Source organism: Salmo salar, chromosome ssa03 (genome assembly GCF_905237065.1).
Source record: "Salmo salar chromosome ssa03, Ssal_v3.1, whole genome shotgun sequence".
Lineage (NCBI taxonomy): Eukaryota > Metazoa > Chordata > Actinopteri > Salmoniformes > Salmonidae > Salmo > Salmo salar.
The window spans coordinates 36,536,355-36,560,684 of NC_059444.1; the positions used below are offsets into that span (position 1 = coordinate 36,536,355).

The 24,330-nt window shown below is 42.3% G+C and overlaps 1 protein-coding gene and 1 long non-coding RNA gene across 7 annotated transcripts; one reads left to right on the top strand and one right to left on the bottom strand.

Annotated features, from left to right (window-relative positions):
* Positions 1–1,471: 1,471 nt before the first annotated feature.
* LOC106600329 (DDB1- and CUL4-associated factor 8) lies at positions 1,472–21,150 on the bottom strand. 6 transcript variants are annotated; one of them, XM_014191645.2, is made up of 14 exons: positions 20,905–21,139; positions 20,224–20,233; positions 18,684–18,733; positions 8,041–8,130; positions 7,210–7,850; positions 6,901–7,041; positions 6,161–6,255; positions 5,883–5,993; positions 5,627–5,757; positions 5,393–5,500; positions 4,986–5,116; positions 4,696–4,815; positions 3,717–3,833; positions 1,472–3,607 (listed from the first exon to the last, which is right to left on the bottom strand). In XM_014191645.2, the coding sequence occupies exons 3-14, from the start codon at positions 18,697–18,699 to the stop codon at positions 3,500–3,502; spliced, it is 1,809 nt and encodes a 602-aa protein (XP_014047120.1). In that variant the 5' UTR covers positions 18,700–18,733; positions 20,224–20,233; positions 20,905–21,139; the 3' UTR covers positions 1,472–3,499. The 6 variants fall into 6 exon arrangements, with proteins under 6 accessions (XP_014047120.1, XP_014047110.1, XP_014047109.1 ...); XM_014191635.2 differs by having other exon boundaries at positions 18,663–18,733; positions 20,905–21,138; XM_014191634.2 differs by lacking the exon at positions 20,224–20,233 and having other exon boundaries at positions 18,663–18,733; positions 20,905–21,150.
* LOC106600343 (uncharacterized) lies at positions 20,431–24,219 on the top strand. The gene is made up of 3 exons (XR_001327783.2): positions 20,431–20,515; positions 22,055–22,137; positions 22,640–24,219. It is a non-coding gene; the product is annotated as an uncharacterized lncRNA (long non-coding RNA).
* The last annotated feature ends 111 nt before the right edge of the window (positions 24,220–24,330 follow it).

Consider the following 24,330-nt stretch of genomic DNA (forward strand, 5'->3'; position numbering starts at 1 on the left):
ACCTCCATGTTTGACGGTGGGGATGGTGTTCTTGGGGTCATAGGCAGCATTCCTCCTCCTCCAAACACGGCGAGTTGAGTTGATGCCAAAGAGCTCCATTTTGGTCTCATCTGACCACAACAATTTCACCCAGTTGTCCTCTGAATCAATCAGATGTTCATTGGCAAACTTCAGACGGGCATGTATATGTGCTTTCTTGAGCAGGGGGACCGTGCAGGCGCTGCAGGATTTCAGTCCTTCACGGCGTAGTGTGTTACCAATTGTTTTCTTGGTGATTATGGTCCCAGCTGCCTTGAGATCATTGACAAGATCCTCCCGTGAAGTTCTGGGCTGATTCCTCACCGTTCTCATGATCATTGCAACTCCACGAGGTGAGATCTTGCATGGAGCCCCAGGCCGAGGGAGATTGACAGTTCTTTTGTGTTTCTTCCATTTGCGAACGGTTGTCACCTTCTCACCAAGCTGCTTGGCTATGGTCTTGTAGCCCATTCCAGCCTTGTGTAGGTCTACAATCTTATCCCTGACATCCTTTGAGAGCTCTTTGGTCTTGGCCACGGTGGAGAGTTTGGAATCTGATTGATTGATTGTTTCTGTGGACAGGTGTCTTTTTTACAGGTAACAAGCTGAGATTAGGAGCACTCTCTTTAGGAGTGTGCTCCTCATCTCAGCTCGTTACCTCTATAAAAGACACCTGGGAGCCAGAAATCTTTCTGATTGAGAGGGGGTCAAATACTTATTTCCCTCATTAAAATGCAAATCAATTTCTAACATTTTTGACATGCGTTTTTCTGGATCTCTTAGTTGTTATTCTGTCTCTCATTGTTCAAATAAACCTACCATTAAAATGATAGACTGATCATTTCTTTATCAGTGGGCAAACGTACAAAATAAGCAGGGGATCAAATACTTTTTCCCTCACTGTATGTTGGCCAGATATGATTGATTCTGCGGAAAAAATATAACATTCCTAAAGAAAACCGTCTGAATGTATCGTGAGTCTTTTCAGGAACACCCAGTGGTCCTAGCACCCCTGGTTGAGAGCCACTGATCTAAAGGATCTACTCGAGGTCCAATAATTAATTCCCTTTGTAATGCACGGCGAACAATAACGGCTCTATTCGAGGTCCAATAATTCATTCCTTTTGTAATGCATTGGGGACAATGCAAGCTCCGATGTCATTTGGATTTTCCGCAAATGGACAGTCCATAGTGACGGACAAGAATCTGATTGGCCGAGAGCCCTGTCTTTATTCACCAGGCCAGGCTAAGCTCAAGTTAAGCTAGTAGGTAGCAGGTCTGCTACAGAGCATTTGTTGCTATGGTTTCTAATCAGGCTATACATCAAGCTCTCTTTCTGGAAACAGGAAATTCTGAGTTTGCTCAAATTCTGGTTTGACAGATCTCACTAATCTGGCGTTCTGGAATACCCCTCTGATGCCTGAAACAACCAATGTCAAAATAACACAAGGGACACGGTCTTCTGTTTATTGCACAAATTGTACATGTTTCCAACTGCACCAGTAGAACACAATATTAGGCAGCAGTGGAATAATCATTGATCAAAAGCCTAAAAGATGCATTCAAGAACAAAGAAAAATAGATCAAGATCTTGAAGGGAGAAAATTGAAAATGAAAAGGAACCAAACTCAATTCACTGTTCAACTGAATCCTGCCGATATAGGCTAATGTAACAATTGGGGAGGTAATTTACAAAAGAAGAAAAAACAAATTACGTCATCTTTGTCTCTTCAGTTAAAAGTACTTTGTCCTCATATATAATATAAACCTCTGCATCAATACCAATCAAATATTTTGACAAATTATTTCTTAAGTCAAACATAATTTGCTAAAGATGATTTCTTTACAGTTTTAATATATGTACATATCAATTGATCTAACTTCTATAATTCTCATACAAAATGAGAAAAAAGCTGGACTTTATCGCTGCCACAAAAACAAAAAAAATGGCAAGCAGATCAATCCTCCCTTCTTCTGTCCCCCTGGCCTGAATGCTATAACACAGACCCAGAGGCCTGAATGGGCAGATGGGCCCAGATATAGAGAATAATGGCTTCTGAAAGCCCACACAGGTCAAAAAGAGAGCCAAACAGCAGTCTCTACATCTGATCTCCAGAGCCTGATCAAACCTCGTTCCTTCTTTATGGAGTCTGATCTCTGGCAGAGGCTGACGGCTGGCATGAGCCGTGGATGTAGGTAGCAGGACCCGAGGCTTAGGGCCTCATCATCAGGGTTCCTCAAACAGAGAAGTGAGAAACCTTTTGGATGTATATACTGTATGCATTATGCAATGAGACCATCCAGGTGGTCCTCAGTAGCCCTCCAGCTCACCGTCTCAGCGAAATGTACTCTCAACGGAAGAGAGGATGGCTTAGGGAGGGAGGGGCTGAAGTCAGGGTGCTCGTCCAGGAGGAGTGTAAAGGAGAAGGATGGGGGAGGTTAAGTTGGTGGAAGCAGAGGGAATCTTTCTTTCTCCTTGCTCCAGCCGGAGCTCTGTTTCAGACATTCCTCCTAAGTGCAAATCCCAAACTAAACAACTAAAGTCAAATGTACTCTCAGAGGAAGAGAGTACACCTTGACGTCACTGAGGTTGTTCCGGGGGCCAATGTAGCCAATGTTTCATAACATTGCATGGTTGGCCGCCAAACGCACACTTTGTCTAAGAAACTCACACCATATATCCCTGATTAAAGTGCACTCAGTAGCGTGGGAGGGGGGTGGGGGTTGGGCTGAGGGAGACGAAAAGCAACACAGCAGAGTGGAAGGGAAGAAGTCACCTGGTATAAGCCATCTGGAGGCTAAACTGATTGGCCACGTGCTGATGTTCTGAAGCTAACTTCGAGAAGAAGAGGGTGTAAAAAGTGTAAGGGGCTCGGGTTTCAAATCTATGGATTGAATCACATTTGGGGGGATGATCAGAGGTTACAAGGTGTATTTCCCATCCCTCCATTTTTGCCATCACCAACAGAAAAGTATGAGGGAGAGAGGTTGTTAAGGAGAGTGGGGTAAATGTGTGCTCTGATGTTCAGCAGATTGTGAAATGTGTGTGTTGTTGAAGTGGTTATGTTCTTAGGGGCTTGGCAGAGCACATGTATGGGTGTACGAGTCCAAGTGGTTGTCTAGGGATGTGAGCATTCATCAGCCTCCCTCTAATACAGATCAGAACAAAATCAGGGTTGAGACTATTTGCATCAGCAGGCTGTATGAACAAAACTGTCTACAATTCACTCCCTGTCGGATAAGAAATTAGATTTTGTGTCTTGGTTTATACTAGTCACCCTCCCTAACCCTCAGCTGTGTGTATGTACTTATGTCTGCCTGTGTGTGTATGCTTGTGTGTGTGTGTGTGTGTGTGTGTGTGTGTGTGTGTGTGTGTATGCTGTGTGTGTGAATACCTTTACTGTTGTGTGTCGATAGTGCCTGCCTATGTGGATAAATTCTAGGGCAATAAAGAGTGTGTGTGTGTGTACTCTCGCATGTCTCAAGAGGACATGCACTGGACGTGGTCTGGCCCTCCATCCTCTTCATCAGAGGAATCTGGAGAGCTCCACGATTCATCAGTGTCTCCCTCTGCACCCTCGCGACGTGTCTGGAAAAGAAAAGGGAGGGAGAGAGGGAGGGAGAGAGCGGGGTGTACTGATTTGATTACTGGAATAGAGATTATACATGGAGGGTGGGTTGTGGTGTGTTACACTCACCCTCTGGGGCCGTCTGTTTCTCATGTGCCTCATGAGGAACCACAGGAGCTGTGTGTCGTACTGGTCTCCATGGCGAACACTGTCCTCATCACGCTCACGCTTGTTCTTCTTCATCACCTGAGCAACCACAACAACAGTCACATCAAAACTCACAGCTTTGGTATGCAGTATTCAAATCAAACTTTGTCACATGCGCCGAATACAACAAGTGTAGACATTACCGTGAAATGCTTACTTACAAGCCCTTAACCAACAGTGCAGTTCAAAAAGAGTTAAGAAATTATTTATAAAATAAAGTAAAAAGTAATAAAAAAGTAACACAATAAGAATAACGAGGCTATATACAGGGGGCACCAGTACCGAGTCAGTGTGCAGGGGGTACAGACTAGTTGAGGTAATCTGTACATGTAGGTGGGGCGAAGTGACTACGCATAGATAACAAACAGTGAGTAGCAGCAGTGTACAAAAGGGAGGGGGGGGGGGGGGTCAATGTAAATTGTACGGTGGCGATTTTATTAATTGTTCAGCAGTCTTATGGCTTGGGGGTAGAAGCTGTTGAGGAGCCTTTTGGTCCTAGACTTGGCGCTCCGGTATCGCTTGCCGTGCTGTAGCAGAGAAAACTGTCAATGACTTGGGTGACTGGAGTCTCTGACAGTTTCCAGTGAAAGCAGGATATCCTTCTCGTCGGACTCGTTAAAGGAAAAGGTTTCTTCCAGTCCGCGGTGAGTAATCGCTGTTCTGATTTCCAGAAGTAATTTTTCGGTCATAAGAGACGGTAGCAGCAACATTATGTACACAATAAGTTCAAAAATAAGTTACACAAAACGAAAACAAATATATAAAAAAATAGCACAATTGGTTGGGAGAATGTAAAACGTCAGCCATGTTCTTTGGCGCCATCAAGCCTATACGTTGTGGGAATGTTTGGGATATTGGTGATATGTTGTGGTTTGTGTGGATAGAATGGTATGAACCGTACGTCTTTGAGGCCCTTGAGCCCTGTGAGATTCTCGGCAGTGGGGGACCACAGTTTAACGTCATGATCCAGACCACTGGTGGCCAGACCTGGGAGGTGAGGGTGGGGCTCCAGGCAGTTGACCTGGGAACAGAGGATGAGACAAAGCGTGAAGTGACAGATTGAGATGAATGAGTGAAACTGATACTGTACACTTTGAGAGTATTGCTTGCGCTCGCCAGCTTCTTCAAGCACCGAGGCCCTTTTTATCATCAGACAGCTTCCCACCCACCATCCCTCCTTCCCTCTCTCACCACTCCTCCTCGGTCTCCCTCCATGAACTGGACAATGCGAGCGGAGACCTTGTCCCACAGGTAGATGTGTCCACAGTCACTGCCACTGATCACAAACTCACTGCTAGGGCCATAGAAGTTCACCCCTTTCACTGTGAAATGGAGAAATAGAGAGGTCCAGTGGTTAGAGCGTTGGGCCAGTAAGCAAAAGGTCGCTGGTGCGAATACCCGAGCCGACAAGGTGAAAGATCTATCAATGTGCCCTAGAGCAAGGCATTTAGACCTAATTTGCTCCAGGGGCGCCGTACTACAATGGCTGACCTGTAAAAATAAATTTAACTGCACCTATCCGGTGTATGTGTTGCTGTTTTCTTTACTTATAATTGACTAGTTCATAATCATTCCTTCCCCTTTTTTCCCCCCAGTACCTGTAGCGTTGTTGCGATGGCCCTTGTATCTCCTGCGGTAGTCTGCACCGTCACTGTGGCTGGAGTCAAACAAGTAGATATCCTCATCGTTGTAACTAGTCAGGAGCTCTGAACAGACAGATCGAGAGAGACATGGTCACTGATGGGGAGAACAGACATGAGGACAGTCATAACAGCAAGAGCCAGAGGACCTCAGACTTGTGAATAAAAATGTGTTTGAGTCATGTGTTTTACCTGTGCCATCATGACTGTACACTAAGCAGGTAATGTTAGTTTTGGACTCGCTGGATACCAGGTGAGATGGACAGAACTTCTTCAGTACGCCATTATTTTCATTCTCATTAATCTTCCTCTGGTCATAGATCCTAAAAAGGTTGAAGTTGAGGAGAGGTAAGAGAGAGAACATGGTAAGAATGTGCAGAATCCAAGAGAATGCACTTTGCACTTCCTCTGCTTTACGATACACCTATAAAAGGGATTTGAGTCTCACCGAACATACTGATCTCTCCCACCCACAGCAAAGTGGTGTGTGTTGACAGGGTTCACAAATATGGTGTACAACCCCACTTTCTTATCCCCCTCCTTCACCACCACCAGTTTACTGAGAGAAAAGGAAAAGAGTAAAACAAAGTGGGTAAAGGGTTAAACGCCTGTTATGTTATACATTGGGCCTGGAGTTATTCCTGGTCTGGTCACATGGTCAGGGAAAACGAATGGCCTTAGTATAGTAATGTCCAGGTGATCTTGCAGTAAGGCATTATCACTCACTTGGCAGGCCGGTCGAGACGCAGGTCGATGGCAAACACTATGGCGTCCTCCCCAGCCGACAGGAAGGAGCAGGGAGAGTCTGGCTCCAGGGCCAGCTGACACACAGACAGAATAAACACAACACACTTAAATCATCTCAGGTCTCAGCTTAAAAAGGCTTAGAACTACTGCATCTCAAATGACAACCAGTTCCCCACAGCGCCCTACTTTTGACCAAAGCTGACATACACTGAGTGTACAAAACATTAAGAATACCTGCTCTTTCCATGACATAGACTGACCAGGTGAATCCAGGTGAAAGCTACGATCCCATATTGATGTCACTTGTTAAATCCACTTCAATCAGTGTAGTTGAAGGGGAGGAGACAGGTTAAAGAAGGATTTATAAGCCTTGAAACAATTGAGAAATTGATTGTGTATGTGTGCCATTTAGAGGATGAAAGGGGAAGACAAAAGATGTGCCTTTGAACGGGGTATGGTAGTAGGTGCCAGGCGCACCGGTTTGTGTCAAGAACTGCAACGCTGCTGTGTTTTTATACGCTGCCGCAACTCAATATTAGAAAGGTGTTCTTAGTAATGTTTTATACACTCCTTGTAGGGTTCTGGTCGAAAGTTATGTAATATATGGAGAATAGGGTTTCATTTGAGCCGCAAACCGAAGTCTGGCTTCTTGGACAAATGTTGAAACTCATTATCACGAATACAACCACACTCCTGAGGTATACACATGGTCTCCATACCTTGTGTGCTGCCCCTTTATGCTGAGCCACTCTCTTGGTGTTCTTGCAGCGCTGAGTGGCAGAGAGCTCAGCCACTCTGATCTGACCGTCCCGGGCACACATGGCCAGGGTGGAGTCTCCACTGTGTGGCAGGAACTTTGCCTGGGGAGGAAGAAAGGTACATTTCAACATCTCTCAAAAGTCCCCTACCACATTTATAGCTTACCTTTCTCATTTTACAATGGCTTGTTAAATGGTTGTCTGTCAACAACACCAGAAATGTTGCTCTTTTCTACAATCCCATCCATCCTGATTGTCCTCTCCCCTAACCTGAAAGACGTTGCTCTTATGCCCGCTGTCAAACTCGAGCTCAGCACGGCGACGTGCCCAGTCCCACACTACCACCCGCAGGTCATCGCTGCCGGAGGCCAGGCGTGTGCCTGAAGGGTTGAAGTGCAGGGTGTTCACACAGCCAGTGTGTCTCTCCAGGCGCCCCTGGAGCTCCAGCCTCTGGACCAAGCCTCGTGCACCACACACACGCCTCACAAACTGGTGCGAGTCCCGGCCAATCTCCCTCGACTTCAGGGAGGGCACCGCCCGCCATGACGGCCCGCTGAGGTCACGCAGCTCCGCCCCCAACCACGCGTCCATGGCCTGCTCGTCCTCTTCCTCCTCTTGATCTTCCTCCTCTTCCTCGTCATCGTCATCCTCGTCAGAGCTGGATGAGTGGTGGGCGGTGCCACCACTCGGGCGGTTCCTCTTTCTGGCGGCCCGCTTTCCTGCATCTCTCTCATTCACTCTCTCTCTTCTACCTCCCTCGCTCTCTCGCTCCCCTTCCTCGGTCAGGGAGTAGAGGCCACTGCCGTCCATGCTGTCTGTGTCCTCCTCCTCCTCCTCCTCTCCAGGCACCCTTGCAACCTTAGCATCTGGCATTGGCTTGTCCTTAGCCTCTTCTCCTGCCTCTCTGAGAGCTAAGGGAAGCATTTGGACAAGAGAGCAAGTTGTCACACATTGAGTAAAAATAGTTACTGTCAAGAGGTGTTGAGGAAACTCATCCATTGTAAGACAAATATTAAGTGTATTATGTCAAAGTCACGGTGTCCTGTGTTGTGGATAGATGTTGAACTATGACAGCTATTTGCTATAGTCCTCTTCTACTACCTGCTTGAGAGCCAGAGTGTCCCTCTGTGGCTGCGGAAGCATCTCCCTCCCCTCGCTGGTCTTCTCCTGGATCTGGCTCCTCGGACCCATCTGAAAAACAAACATACAGAGATGCCCACATTAGTTTTACATAGCAAGTTCTGGTGGAGTTTGTATTTCCAGTCGGCCAAAAGCAGAACATGGAGTAGCCAGCCAAATAGAAAAAGTAGCCAGAAAGGGAATTCCGGGCTTTGGCCAGAGGAAGTGAATGGAGTGGAGCGGGGGAGCGTCTGCCTTCTCTTTCGCTCCGGTACTGCTCAGCCACGAGCTCTGGGCATGCTCTGCACAGCATTTTTCATTTCCTTCATCACTGTTCTTTTAATTAGGCCTATTCTGTTGTATTTATTTAAAAAAATAGTTTAGCAGTTTCAAAGTTGTCTATCAACTGTAAGATGGAATCGCAACAGAGCCAGTTACAACTTAAGTATCTGATAATCAATAGATTAGAGAAAAAGCTATTTGTTTTCTTAACACGGGGGCCGCATCTCATCAGGTAGGTCCTTGTTTATTAGCCTACGACATGTTGAAATGTTGACGCTTCTTACGATAGCCTACTTCAAAACCAAATGGTACATAGTCACGAAAGTAGATGGAGTGTTTGTTAAATTATCTTCTCAAGCAAAAAAATGAATGGAGCTAATTTCGAGCAGCATTTTTCTTTCCTGTGAGCGCTGAGCTATCTTTTGGGAAGCGGGAAAGGACATTGCGAGCCGGATCGGTGCGCAAAGACCACTCCATGAGCGATAAGTGGGATTTCCAACAATTCCTCTGCTCTCATATTCTGGCTCAGGGGTCCGGGGGGCATGCCCCCACAATAAACTGCAGAATGAGCTTTATTTTGGTAGCCTCTGGTACATTATAATGCCTTGATTCCATCCGAAACACAGCTATTGAATACTTTAACTTTACCTCCCAATTTGGTAAAATTAGTTGTGGTATTGAGTAATTTGCAATAAAAATGACTGAACATTTATGAATTCAGTGTGTTAGATGTTATCCAAAACAACTAGGCCTATACCGAACAAAAGTATAAACGCAACATGCAACAATTTCAACGATTTTACTGAGTTACAGTTCATATAAGGAAATCAGTCAATTGAAATGAATTAATTAGGCCCTAATCTATGGATTTCACATGACTGGGCAGGGACGCAGCCATGGGTGTGCCTGGGAGGGAATAGGCCAACCTACTGGGGAGCTAGGCCCAGCCAATCAGAATTAGTTTTTCCCCAGAAAAGGGCTTTATTACAGACAGAAATACTCCTCAGTTTCAACAGCTGTCTGTGTGGCTGGTCTCAGACGATCCCGCAGGTAAAGAAGCCAGTGTTAGAGGTCCTGTACTGGCGTGTTTACAAATGGTCTGCGGTTGTTAGGCCGGTTGGACGTATAGCCAAATTCTCTAAAATGACGTTGGAGGCAGTTTATGGTAGAGAAATTAACATTCAATTATTTGTCAACAGCTCTGGTGGACATTCCTGCTGTCAGCTATGTTCTGTCAACTAAACATGGATTCCATGTTGAGAAACAATATAGAATTGCAGGAAAATGGTTTGTGCACCCCCACTTTTATACAAAGGCAGGCACCCATGAATAGACCTACAGGTAGGGTTGAAGAGGCAGGTGTTAAACATGGGCTTTGCTACACAGAAAGCAGCAGTTGACTACTCCATTGTCAACATTTTACTCAAATCAGTAGGCCTAGACTAACCAGCCAAATAAAAAAAAAACTACAGGGTTCTACATATTTTTGCTGAAAGAGCTCTATTTTGGTGGTCTCTAGTACACAGCGAAATTACAAAATACTGTCATGACTGTCCTGTGAGGATTTGAAAGGGTCAGATCAGACAGTAACCAGACCCTCTCTCACCCACAGAAAAGTGGAGGAGGGAGCTGGGGGGGGTTCGACACCTCACGTCCTGTTGTAAATCAAGGAGAGAGAACATCCCTCTCCAAATTTCACAGAGGAATGTGCTTTGTCTACACAGAGGTTTCCCGCCGAAACTCTAACACGCTCTAAAGTGAATACTGGAAAAATATTCCTAACAGAGAACGTGGGGAATGATCAGTAGTGAGCTATACAGTGGTTCCTCCTTTAAACCTTTAAAAGTTGTGTCATACTGCAGCACACCTTGCAGGCTGCTGCAGCACTCTATGGCACGTTATTTAATTGTCAGCCATTTTTTATGTTAATGCGAGTTAGTGCTAGTTTGACCAGCAGAGGGCATCTTTGAGAAGCATTTGATACTCTCCTATATTGGCATTACTAGAGAATTTAAAATGTTTTTGTAATAACATAGTACATGGGACTCATTTTAATAAATTTGGCTTAATAAATTTGATTAATATTATGGTGTTTCTATTTAGAGAAAAACGAAACCCTCAAGGTTTCCGTTAGGATGGAATGGAAAATATGGCACTGTACAACACGACGGTCGGGAGTAGGCTACAGCATAAGAGGATTGGAGGATTCTAAATTGTTCGCCTTCATTAGACAACTTTGTTCCAATATTTCTGTAAATCAGTGATATTTATTCACATAGTAATTTGTTATGGATCCATAACTAAAATTAACTTCTGCATTTTAAAAGAGTATTTTTATCATTATTTTATTGAAGAAAGCATAAAGATGTTGATGAAGAAATACAGTACTGTACAGTATATGCTTTTATATTTGGATAATAAAGCATTGAAAGCATTTTGAAGATATAAGCCACCTGCATTTGTTTATTAGGTAATCATAGTAAACATGCTTGTCTCAGAGCAGCGCGAAACGGTGCTGAAATAGACGTCCACAGCTAGAAGGCACACACACACACACACACACACACACACACACACACACACACCAGCATACATACATATATATATAAAAAAAAAATGATATTTTGGAGATTATTTCTCTTTTTTTTTTAAAGTGAGCAATTGTAATCTGAATTAAGGCCAAAATAATATTTATAAAGGCCATAATATAGCCCTTCTAATAGCCATAATGTTGTGTAGTTTCGACCCAATGATTAATCTGACAAAGAACTTCGCTTCCTGCAGGCCTAGGCATGGATCAAAGCTGGCGAGATATTTGGGGCGGCAGCGTAGCCTAGTGGTTAGAGCTGGTAACCGAAAGGTTGCAAGTTCGAATCCCCGAGCTGACAAAGTACAAATCTGTCGTTCTGTCCCTGAACAAGGCATTGAAAACAAGAATTTGTTCTTAACTGACTTGCCTAGTTAAATAAAGGTAAAAAAACATTCAATAACTATCAAAAGAAAGTCACACACTCCAATTTAATGGGTATTTACCAACATTTTGGCATCATGAATACTTGAACCAGGTTATGTAGAACCACAGATTAATTAGTGTAACCAATGACAGTAGTGAGGGGTGTGTCATACTGATTAAGTTAATAAAAATTTGTGAAACTGTTAAAAAAATAGTATATGGCATATTAAATATTATGCTATTATTATCATATAGAAACATAATAGAATATTATACATCATATTAGCATCAACAACATTGTTTCATTCTATTTCACATAATAATTTCGTATTTCATTTTTGCTACATGTAATGTTTTGGTTCAACAATATATATAATGAGCATCATCAACAGGGGGAACATATTAGGTGTACGCTAATAAACTGTAAAAATAATTTGTACATTTATAACACTTAAGAAAAAATGTGTTCATAAGGGCCTGAGATCAAAGTCAATATGCAGACCACTATGGGTCAATGTTTTTAGATAGGATATCCAGTAAGCCTCCCTTTGTAGTAGTAGGATCTCGATGTTACCTCCTCTCATTGGTAGAGCAACATGCTCAACGCCTGTGTATTTGAGGGAGGAGATGGGATGGTTAGCTTCAACAAAGTGAGCTGCTACTGGATCGTCAATGTTCTTACACCTGATTGAGCTGCGGTGTTCAGCTATGCGTTGTTTTAATTGTCTTTTCGTTTGTCCTACATAGGCTTTTCCACATGAACAGGTGATGAGATAGATTACTCCCTTGGTCTTGCATGAGATGATACCCCTAACAGTAATCTTTCGACCTGTATGTGGGTGTCTGAAGAAAGACATATCCTGCCTGTTTGGCCCTGTCCGGGGGTATCGTCGGACGGGGCCAGTGTCTCCCGACCCCTCCTGTCTCAGCCTCCAGTATTTATGCTGCAATAGTTTGTGTCGGGGGGGCTAGCGTCAGTCTGTTATATCTGGAGTATTTCTCCTGTCTTATCTGGTGTCCTGTGTTAATTTAAGTATGCTCTCTCTAATTATTTTTCTCTCTCCCTCTTTCTTTTTCTCTCTCCCTCTCGGAGGACCTGAGCCCTAGGACCATGCCTCAGGACTACCTGGCCTGATGACTCCCCAGTCCACCTGGCCCTGCTGCTGCTCCAGTTTCAACTGTTCTGTCTGTGGCTATGGAACCCTGACCTGTTCACCAGATGTGCTACCTGTCCCAGACCTGCTGTTTTCAACTCTCTAGAGACGGCAGGAGTGGTAGAGATACTCTGAATGATTGGCTATGAAAAGCCAACTGACATTTTCCCCTGAGGTGCTGACCTGTTGCACCCTCTACAACCACTGTGATTATTATTATTTGACCCTGCTGGTCGTCTATGAACATTTGAACATCTTGGCCACGTTCTGTTATAATCGCCACCCGGCACAACCAGAAGAGGACTGGCCACCACTCATAGCCTGGTTCCTCTCTAGGTTTCTTCCTAGCTTCTGGCCTTCCTAGGGAGTTTTTTCTAGCCACTGTGCTTCTACACCTGCATTGCTTGCTGTTTGGGGTTTTAGGCTGGGTTTCTGTACAGCACTTTGTGACATCAGCTGATGTAAGAAGGGCTTTATAAATACATTTCATTGATTGATAGTGCTATTGCACTGTGCGCATGAGCCACATTTGTAGTTCTCATTTGGGATAGGTGTCAAGAGTGTCTGAGTGGGCTTAGGGGGCATGTCAGAGCTCACCAAACTATCTCCAATATTGCGACCACGCTTATAGACCACCATTGGGGTGTTCCTTGAAGAGGTGTGCGATTTTTTTGTCTGATTGCAGAATATGCCAGTGCTTTTTCAGGATTGCTTTCATTTTCTCCGAACCCTTGGTGTTCTTAGTGCAAAAGACGGTTGCGTTGTTTTTCTTTGGTTGAGTTTAGTAATTCCGCTCTTGGTTTTTCATATATTTTCATTTTTGTCCTTGTAGCCTCTCATTTTGAATTTCTGTATTTTTTTTAGCATTGCTGTCAAAATCTGACTGGTGGCCACAGATCCGTTCAACCCTGCATAACTGGCTATATGGTAGACCATTCTTGAGGGGAAGGGGATGCATACTATCCACACATAGCAAGGTATTGCGATCTGTGGGCTTTGTGTATAAGTCTGTGTGTAAGGCATCATTCTCTTTGATAATCCATAAGTCCAGGTAGTTTATTTTTCTCTCATCAGTCTGCATGGTGAATTTGAGGTATTCAGAGCTCTCGTTTAGTAGAGTTTGGAATTCATTTAGTTCCTGTTGACTTCCTTCCCAGTGCACAAAGACATCCATCTATCCATCTCTTCCATAGAAGTATTTTAGAAAGTAAGGGGCGCGTCTCAGTTTTAAAAAGGAATGCTTCTTCAAATTGTCCCACATACAGGTTTGCATAGTTGGGGGAAAAAGGGGAGCACATGGCTACACCCCAAATTTGAAGGAAAAAGTCTGACTCAAAGACAAAAGTAGTTATGGGATAATACCAGTTCAGTAAGTTGTAAGATGCAATCATTGGACGTAGCAAGGGTACAGTCTCTCTGCTGAAGGAAGTGTTGTAGCGCCTGCAAGCCTCCAGTGTGTGGGATGTTAGTGTACAAGCTCTCCACATCAAAAGTGGCCAGCAGGGTGCCCCCTGGTATCCTTCCTAAGCCCTCTATCAATGAGATCATGTGACTAGTGTCTTTCACATAAGATGGGAGATTCTCAACCATCGGTTTAATGTGGTACTCCACAAATGTAGAAATGTTGGATTTTAGACATTCAATGACGTCATCTTCACGGACGAATCAACCGTGGCCCTTGAGCAATTTGCTCAAAATTGCAACAGAAAAAAAGGAAGATCAAGCAAGCCGAGTCCCATGCATCTGCTCAAACTCCATGTCTGGGGGGCAATTTGTCACCAGGGACCAGGCCCATATTTGATTTTTGATGGTAAGTTTGGCTATTTACAAAGCAAAAGGTACATCAAATATTGTAGCCTACACCTCACGGACTGTTATGTGTTCCACAATAATTCACTCTTGCCTCCTTTTTCAGGTATCATGGCTCGAGATTTCTTTGAGGAAGAAATCATCAAGAGATATACTGGACCCTATGTCAGAGAGGTGTTTCTGGGACCACATAGTTTCTTTCAAGGTAGGATTATAGCGATATTTTGTTACGTTTAGGCCCATTTACATGTATATTTCTATTATTGTACCTAATGTTGGCTGTTAGGCTAAATGTCTTTTTTTCTTCTCCAAATGCAGACAATGACCCAAAACACACTGCCGGCCCAGGTTTGCATTGCAAATGAGGGCATAAAATGGGTCAAGACGCCAGCAGAGTAAGTAGACCTTTATGTAGTAAAATAAAGGTTAAATAAAAATAAATAACAGACAACACCTTCGGTAGGCCTACAGTATATAAAAAAATTTTTTTTAAAATTCATCTCTACATATAGGTCTCCTGATTTAGACCCGATTGAACTTGTTTGGCATCAACTGAAAACATTAATCCGTAACTCTGCCAAGCCGACAAGCAAAGATGAACTGGTCAAGGCCATCAAGACATTTTGTCTGAGAAATTGACGATACAACAATGCAACAAATGCATTGACCATATCAAATGCATTGACCGCCTTCATGTGCAGTCGCAAAAACCATCAAGCGCTATGATGAAACTGCACCTCAGATTGCAGCCAAAATAAATGCTTCACAGAGTTCAAGTAACAGACATCTCAACATCAACTGTTCAGAGGAGACTGCGTGAATTAGGCCTTCATGGTCAAATTGCTGCAAAGAAACCACTACTAAAAGGACACCAATAAGAAGAGACTTGCTTGGGCCAAGAAACACGAGCAATGGACATTAGACCGGTGGAAATCTGTCCTTTGGTCTGATGAGTCCAAATTTGAGATTTTTCGTTCCAACCACCATGTCTTTATGAGACGCAGAATAGGTGAACGATTGATCTCCACGTGTGGTTCCCACCGTGAAGCATGGAGGAGGTGTGATGTTGTGGGGGTGCTTTGCTGGTGACACTGTCAGTGATTTATTTAGAATTTAAGGCCCACTTAACCAGCATGGCTACCACAGCATTCTGCAGCGATACACCATCCCATCTGGTTTGCGTTTAGTGGGACTATCATTTGTTTTCAACAGGACAATGACCCAAAACAAACCTCCAGGCTGTGTAACATGCTGACCAGACCGGACACGTCACGTGCGCGAGCGTTGCAAAATAAATGTAGAAATCCATGTTATTCAATTATTGTGCCACGTGCCATCTCCTCATTGGTTATACCCACGTTGCTGATTGAAAGACGAACTGTTTTGCCGGTCGTCGCGGTAATACAATGAAAGTTTAGATGCCAATCACCATATAAGTTCAAAGATGAAAAAGCCTGGAAGGAGGAGAGATGACTAGAAATGATTGGGTTGACCGTTTTATGTGTGGATTAATTGTCGGAGTAGAGGACCTTGTGCATTTCAGGGAAAATAACAACTCAATGTTTATATCCCAGGACAAATTAGCTAGCAACAGCAAGCTAGCTAAATAGGACAAATTAGCTAGCATGTGCAAGCTAGTTAGCTAAATTGCCATACATGTTTAATGCTTTTCGACCTGTCCCCAAATGAATGTAATTGGTTCAGAGTTTGTTTTGATATTTTAACCTGCGTGTCGTGATCGCGTTTGGTGTGGGGGGACAAAATAAATGTATGCACGATGGTGCAGGCGCACAGACGGTTTGGGTTCTGTGTAAGGGCTATTTGACCAAGAAGGAGAGTGATGGAGTGCTGCATCAGATGACCTGGCCTCCACAATCACCCGACCTCAACCCAATTGAGATGGTTTGGGATGAGTTGTACTGCGGAGTGAAGGAAAAGCAGCTCAGCATATGTGGGAGCTCCTTCAGGACTGTTGGAAAAGCATTCCAGGTGACTACCTCATGAAGCTGGTTGAGAAAATGCCATGTGTACAAAGCTGTCATCAAGGCAAATGGTGGCTACTTTGAAGAATCTAAAATATATTTTGATTAACACTTTTTTGGTTACTACATAATTCCATGTGTCATTTCATAGTTTTGATGTCTTCACTATTATTCTACAATGTATAAAATAGTACAAATAAACCACATCAGGAGACTTTTGAGGAATTTAGATTTTTGGGTGTAGTTACCCTTTAATTCAAGTGCACATCTAGCAAGAGGCTGTTGTTTAGCTATGTTTTTGTAGAGCACATGTGATAGTCGAGTTTGCTAAACAAATACCCACTGGGTTGACTAAAATAATCATGATATCATTCTGACAGGTAAGCAAAGGTTACTTTGTAGCTAACATTTAACAGAGGGATTTTGGGAAAGCCTTTTCATCTACCAGAAGACTGTTTTCATTAGCATCAACACTAACGGCTACAAAAAGTGGTAGACACGCTTACTGCACACACATAGACAGGGGCATTCTCATTGCCTCTTCAGGAAGTAGCAGGAAATACGAATTACTGATGCATTCTTTTCAAGTCTTATGATGAACTTGGGCAAAGTAATTATTTTTCAAAAGATTTAGTTGATGCACTACTAAGGTCAATGCATTTTTGAATATTGTTGGATTCCATGAGCATCCTAATTATTATATTTGAACCTGAATGAGGCTCTCCACTACCTATTGATCCTGCAGTGATGATTAGCCATCTTCATCGAATGTTTTAATAATTTATCTGCAGATAATCACCAAAAAGCCTTGGCCTCACTTTAGCGTCACTGTCTGGCAAGCACCGAAATCTTAGGAAAGTTCATATTTTGGTTTGCTTGTCCCGATGGGTTAGCATGGACATATAACCACGTTGCATGATTTATGAATGGCAAAGGGATATAGGAGATCAACTTTCAGTCAGTTCAACACTTTTTATAAACTAGTCAACACTTGCTCTTCAGTTGTCAATCAAAGCACAGTAACTAGGCTGTGCACCACGACTGGCTGGCTATGTGAAACAAGCGAAAGAAAATTAATTATTGTTCTCTGTCGCATTCATTTGTCTAAGTGGATTTCGACTCATTGATACCACTGACATTACAAGGGACGTTCAAATTCACGCGCATCATGCTCTCCTCTCTCCCACCGTATACACAAATTGTACCCGGAGGCGGGACACATGGCAGACTGCTCTTCCGTGTGATCGCTCGCTTTGTGACTGACGCGCCTAACCTATCAATATATCGCTAGAAGATGCGTATCATTCATTCTAGGAGGAGAGGGCTCGACGGACTAGCAAATTTAAACTTTTATATGAAAAGTGGCCTTGTTAATATCAAGTGGAAAAAGTAGCCGGCTGAAAATGAGTCTGTAAGAGGCTGATTAACCGCCGGTTGGCGCTAATGAAAAACACTTGAATAAGGCTGTCTCTCCACTACCTATGGTTCCTGCAGTGAGGATTCAACATCTTCATCACATTTTTTCATAACTTATCTGCAGATAATTGCCAAAAAGCAGTAGTAGCCTACCGGTATGCAAATTAAGGAGCCAAATGAACGGCCTTCGCACTGATGCAATTCGGGTTTGTTCTGTTGATCTAAACATTTTTCTTTTTAAAAGCCATTCGTTCGCGAACAACCCAACCCATAACTAGGCTACACTGACGAGTCACTGGAGGTCACTGGCAAGTCTCGACATGCGCTTCGAATCCTGGGAAAATACAAACAAGATCTTTGGTTTACTTGTCCTGATGTGATACCATGGATATGAATACATTGTATGATTTATGAATAGCAAAGGGATTTAAGAGATTGACTTTATTCAGTCAGTTCGACACTTTTTATAAACGAGTCAACACAAGCTGTTTGGTCATCAATCAAAGCACAGTAAATAGCCTATGCGCCCCGACTCAGTGGAAGGCTATATGAATCTGCCACAACACAATAATTATGTGGATTTCAACTCATCGTTACCACTTACATTACGTGGGACGTGTAAATTCACTCACCGGAGACTCATGCTCTCCCTCTGTGAAAATACGTTTGACTACAGCCAACCACAGCGTACGAAAATAACACTGGTACCGAGAGGCGGGACAGACAGCAGACTGACAAACCAGCAGTGTTTCCCTGTCGTCGCTCGCTTTGTGACTGACAGGCGCCTGTCCTATCGATAGATCGGTAAAATATGTATATAGTTTATTCTAGCGGAAGAAGGATATAAATGTTTTTCTGACTGGCGAATTGAAACAATTTTATGAAATGAAGCCTAGTTAATAAAGTGGAAAAAGTAGCCGACTGACAATTATTCTGTTATCGGCTGTTTAGCCGACAGCCAGCGCTTATGGAAAACTATGCAACAGTGAGGCCTGTGTGATCCCTCACCGTTAAGCACACTGGATTTACCATCTGCCTCTGCCATCCTGTTTCTTTCTTCCTGTGGACAGAAGGAGAGCCTGGAATGAACAGAGAGACAGGGTCAAGTGAATTACATTGCTGGCTGCTTTTGAAGACACCTAATTATGTTGATTGTCAATAATTGCAATATGTCCAAACAACTGACTTGACCTCCTAAGTTATAGCAAGACATCACTCAAGACAGCTAGCCAGTTTATTCAGCTAGCTAAGGTGACTAATAAACAAATTAAGTTATCATATGATTGAAATCTTGCAAACTAGCTAGCTAAACACATCAGCAACTAGGCCTTAAAGGAAAATTCCACCCCAAAACTATTTTGGTATTTGTTTCATTAGTCCATTGTTGATATAGTCCGAAAATGTTTTGCATATCAGCAATCAAGTTAAGATATATTTGCGTTTCAAAATACAGACAGCAAAACGCATTATACCGGCTGTATTTCCGTACTTTGAAAGTTATTTATCTTGAAGACTTGATTGCTGACATGCAAAACATTTTGGGACTATATCAACAATGGACTAATTAAACAAATACCAAAAGATAGATTTAGGGTGAAGTTTTCCTTTAATGAAATCAAGTGTGCACTTACCTATAGACTGGAAGTTAGTTTCATGTGTATCTGACTTTGCAGCCAGTAACTTGGAGTAAGCTAGCTGATTTAACGCCACTCCACGGTGAAGGAAGTTTCTGATGAAATTCACCAACGGACTAGAGCAGAGACCAGGCATGGTGTAATCTAGCTCAGAAAACATTGATTCGCCCAAGATCACGATTTAACGCTAACCTTGTACCTATCTTTGTCCTTTGTAGTCTGTGTTAGATGAAATCCATACTTTTTCAATAAACATGAATGAAAATGGCGCACTGTTTCCTATTTGAGATTAAATTAGCACCTGCACATTTGCAAAGGCACGCAACTACAGAGGACAAACATAGGTACAAGGTTAACGGTTCATAATGTAAATGTTTTGAAGTATTGATCTGAGGCGAATCGTTGTAGTCTGAGCTAGATTCCACAAAGCCTGGTCTCTGCTCCATTTTGTTGGTGTTTCATTAGAAACTTCCCTCACCATGGAGTGGTTTAGTCCACTAGGAGTAAGCTAGGCTGTAATACACAATTAATTGGTATATATAGCCTGGAACTGACTGCAAAATCGTGTAAATGTTCCTTACAAGTCAGAATGTTGAATACAATTACGTTTGAATGTACTCTACCGGTTATCTGTGCGATTTGCCCTTCAGCTGCTCAAAATTTGACACAATATATCCGCAAGAAAGTATTGTTTACCCATTTCTATCACATGCACAAAACCATGTAAATACCTGCTGACTTCAGTTAGTATGTATGCATCATGTGCACATGCTTGCTCATGACCAAAGGCACGTGCACTAGGGCTGGTAATCTCCAGGGACCTCACGATATGATTTAATCATGATACTATATGTATTGCGATTCTCATGATTATGTATGTATAGCGACTCAATGTGATTTTTATTGCAATTAGTTGTTTCAAACACATTGCTCACCTTATGTCTGCTGCAGAGGGACAAGAAAGAGCCATGAGAAAACAAGTTTTGGTCAGTCAATGAAAGAAAAGTACTTAAAACAAATTGGCTCCCTATTTAAAAAGAAGATGAAGAAAAGGCTATGATGATGGTTGGTTGCCTTTTAGTCAACAGTCGTTTAGATGGTTTTGCGCATGTGCCAGGTGATACAAACGTCAACTTCAGTACTGGTGCTCTAAAAAGTTATTACTTTCCTGTCGATATTTTGTTGAAAAGAATGTCTGAAGGACTAACACCACGGACAACCGGTAGAGTACGTTCAAATGCAATTTTATAAATCATTCTGGCTTGTAAGGAACATTTATTTACACGATGTTGCAGTCATTAGTTTCAGGCTGTACATACATAGCAATTAATTATGTATTACAGCCTGATTAATCAGACGGAGTAAGCTAACTAACAGTAACTGTCAAACTAATCTTAGCTACTTACTGCAGCAACACTGACATTTAACAAAACAGTTGACAGGCCACCGTGTTACTTAAAATTAACCAGAGATGGCTAGCTATCGTGCACGAAGTATTCTGTTGGTTGATTTGGAACGCTAATCTACAAATTTTGTAACATTTAGTTAAATGTTGTTCAGGACTTTGACCAATTTCACGGTAGTTACATGTAAACATGCTAGCTAGCTAATGTTACCTCTAGTCGTAGGCCCAACGAGGCGTACGTCGTTTAGTCCTAATCTTCGGTGCAGATGTATTGTCTTCAAGCTATTACTTAGCTAGCTATAGCATATTGGATGGAAAAACACACGACATGAGGAATGTTTGCATAAAGAGACAGGCAAATTAAAGACGACGCGTGTTTGCTCTGTTTATGTTTTGACGTTCAGCTTGTTCTTTTTTTTTTTTTTCATAATTCCAATTCCGGCGAAGGACTTTTTTTCACCGGAAGTTTGTGTGTACAACAATGCACCGTTCTTATTATACAGTGCAATGCGCCGTGTCATCTAATCTAAATATTTTAAATATTTATACAATGTACTTTCTGTAATCGATCATATTTGTCCGACACATAACAATAAGTGAAGTTGGGTGAAAATGGTTTCCCACTTGTAGTCCATAAACATGGCATCATGATGCGCATAATAGCTTGTATTATTATTATTTATTACAATTTAATAACCTTTCGCGATGGGGAGGTCGAGGAGAGGGGGTTACTACAAAGCAGAATCAATGAGTTAGCCAGCTAACTTGCCTAAATATTGTGAAATACCTTTTTATGTTTTACAAGGATACGCTTGAAATGGGCATGGCCTAATTGACTCAACAACCAAAAACACATATCTAAGTTAAACTTTCTTAATTAATCAGAAAATCTATATTTACAGTGCCTTCGGAAAGTATTCTTACCCTTTAATTTATTCCACATTTTATTGTGTTACAGCCTGAATTCAAAATGGATTAAATCGATTTTTTTTCTCTCACCCATCTACACACATTACACCAAAAAGTGAAAACATGTATTCTTTTATTTGAGCAAATTTTTGGAAATTGTTGCATTTATATTTTTGTTCAGTGTATATATATCCGACTCGCTCTCAGATAAATAACTAGTACTGATAGGTTTTACACAGTCAAATGTAACGAATCCCTACATTTTTTATATTGTAATGTACAAATGATACGTGACATCAATATTTAATCAAAAGGGGACCTTCGCGCTTTCCCAGAAGTTTGGTTGGTGCGTAAAACCCGTACATTCAGATAAGCAAAAAGGTATGATGCGTCCGCACTTAAAAAGATGTGGCATAAAGCTTAATTCATTTTTTCCATTTTATTTAACTCAGGAGGAGATTGACATCGATCTGGAGGCCTCTGAAACTAAGGAAGCTTCCCTGGCCATACAGAACAAGTTCAGACATTTCCAAAGGTAAAACAAAGTAGTAGAGAAAGCTTTATGCAGGAGAAAATGGTATGTTAATGAGAAACAGAAAGACTGAAAGGGAATGAGAGGGTCAGGATTAAATGGTAAGAATTACATTTCAGGTTTATTATCATGACCAAATAATAGTGATTCGGTTTCCCATACTGAGATGCTGGTTAAAGATTAGGGTTAAATGGAAGGTGATTGAATAATGCACATGATCTAAGTTTTTACTGCTTTTTCACAATTCAGTATTATTTACTGCTTTATCACTGAACTCACTTTCCTTGAGAGTCGAGTGTAATTTCTGGTAGTTGTTTTAATAGGGATTTTTTTGTTCCAAAATCCATTTACATTGACCAGTCGTGTTCTATATTAATTGCTGACCAAAATAAAAAGTATTGAGTTTCTATTGGTTACATTTAAACGGCGTAGGTCTCACACATTATATCAAGTCAAGATATCAATGCAATCAAATTGTATCTGATTGAATTGTAAATTCATTTAGAAACAACAGTTCACTGGCTGAAGAAGATGAGCAACCCTGGGAGACCGCCTGGTTGACGCGACTCTCATGGTACAGAGCGAAGGAGAGCTATGACACATTGGCCTGGACAAGAGTCAGTTTGTTGGTGCAATATTTTCAGAAATTCTGACAGACAAAGATGTAGTATATTTAATTCAACTGCTATTAATACTAGGTACATTTCATATTCACAAATGCAAATGGTCTAATTCAAAACCTAACTTTTTTCATTTTATAAATGAGTTTAAACAATATGGCACTACTTTAACTAAAATGGGGGAAAAAATGAAAAAATTCAGGGGGTTGAGAACTCTCGATGTTTGGATTTGAAAAAACATCAGTTGTATTGAAAGCGGGAGGAGCTCACAGGCTGTGTGTGCTTGTCCGTGTGGGTGTTTGAGTGAGAAAGACACAGAGGAGAACCAATCAGTAAAAAAAAAGCACAGCCCCGTTCATTATCAACGCTTTGTGCCTACAACATCAAGGAGCCTTTCCAGACTCTGAAGTCAGGAAGACTTCGAGTTTGGTGTCAGCCAGACTATGGGATACTGTGCTTGGCTCAAAATCACTGCTCATATTTTCTGCCATGTCATATCACGCCACTAGAGGCTGCTGCTGTCTAGACGTGGACAATGCATTTCAGTAGCATGAGTTTACATCAATCACAGTGGATATCACAGAAGGACCATGTAGCTGCTGAAATGTTGTGTTTTTCTCCTCTACAACTAACACCAATGAGGACACACAGTTGTTTGAAATACACAATGCTTACAAAAGCCATATTGTGTGAGTTTTAAAAGGACCTCCCCCACCCCCAAAAAAACCTCTCCTTTCCCTTTATTTCTCTCAAATGAAGCAAATGAAGCGTAACAGGCCATGGGTTAAGCAAACGGCCTTCATTTTCTACAGTCAACCAGATATGCTTGGCATCTCAGTCAACACTCGTCCTGTCCCCTTACAGTACACATTCCCCATCTCTACATTCCGTTCCCCCTCATATCCCTCTCCACAAGAGCCGGAGGTGACTAAATAGGAATTAGCACTGCTAGCAAATGAATACCTAGGGAGGGGGGAGTTAGTATGAGATCATGTAGCAGACTTTTATTTATAACTCCCCTCTCCCCTTTCAATTTGTAAACTTATCTCACATGCAACACACACACACGCAGACACTTGCAAGTCGACAAATTCACAGAGCACAGACAAATAAAAATGCTTTTACCATAGTAAAACTATCTGTTGGTTATCACTGAGTCAAGACTGATAGCCCACAGGGCAGGCTAACTGACCTATGTACTTTATGTCTAGTGACACCAAACCAGAAGCGTCACCCTTACCTCTCACCCCTGTCCCTGTGTATCCTAGTGCCACATTGTAGTGCCGGGCCAGTGCCAAGAGAAGCAAACTGGACACCAGCACCCCTGCCAACATGTCCCTCATCGTCCTACATCTATTATTTTTAGCCAGGATCGGAGCCCATCTTAACTAAATATGGGAAAAGTGTCTGATCTCCAGGACTATCTCTGACCATCCCCCTGCCCATCATTTCTAGTCTCTCTTGATTTGTCTCCCTCTAGGTAGTGGAATGTCATTCAATCACTTCTTTCTATTTCAAACTCTCCGTCTTTCACGATCCTCTTCTTTACTGAAGAAGAGCTGGGGGGGAGTCTGTT

Excerpts from the sequence above, each read along its gene's own strand:
- LOC106600329 (XM_014191634.2), bottom strand. The coding sequence starts at position 18,699 with ATGGCAGAGGCAGATGGTAAATCCAGTGTGCTTAACG. Across the intron at positions 5,501-5,626 it reads GTACAGTCATGATGGCACAG|AGCTCCTGACTAGTTACAAC; the intron begins GTAAAACACATG and ends CTGTCTGTTCAG. Across the intron at positions 4,816-4,985 it reads AGGGAGACCGAGGAGGAGTG|GTCAACTGCCTGGAGCCCCA; the intron begins GTGAGAGAGGGA and ends CTCTGTTCCCAG.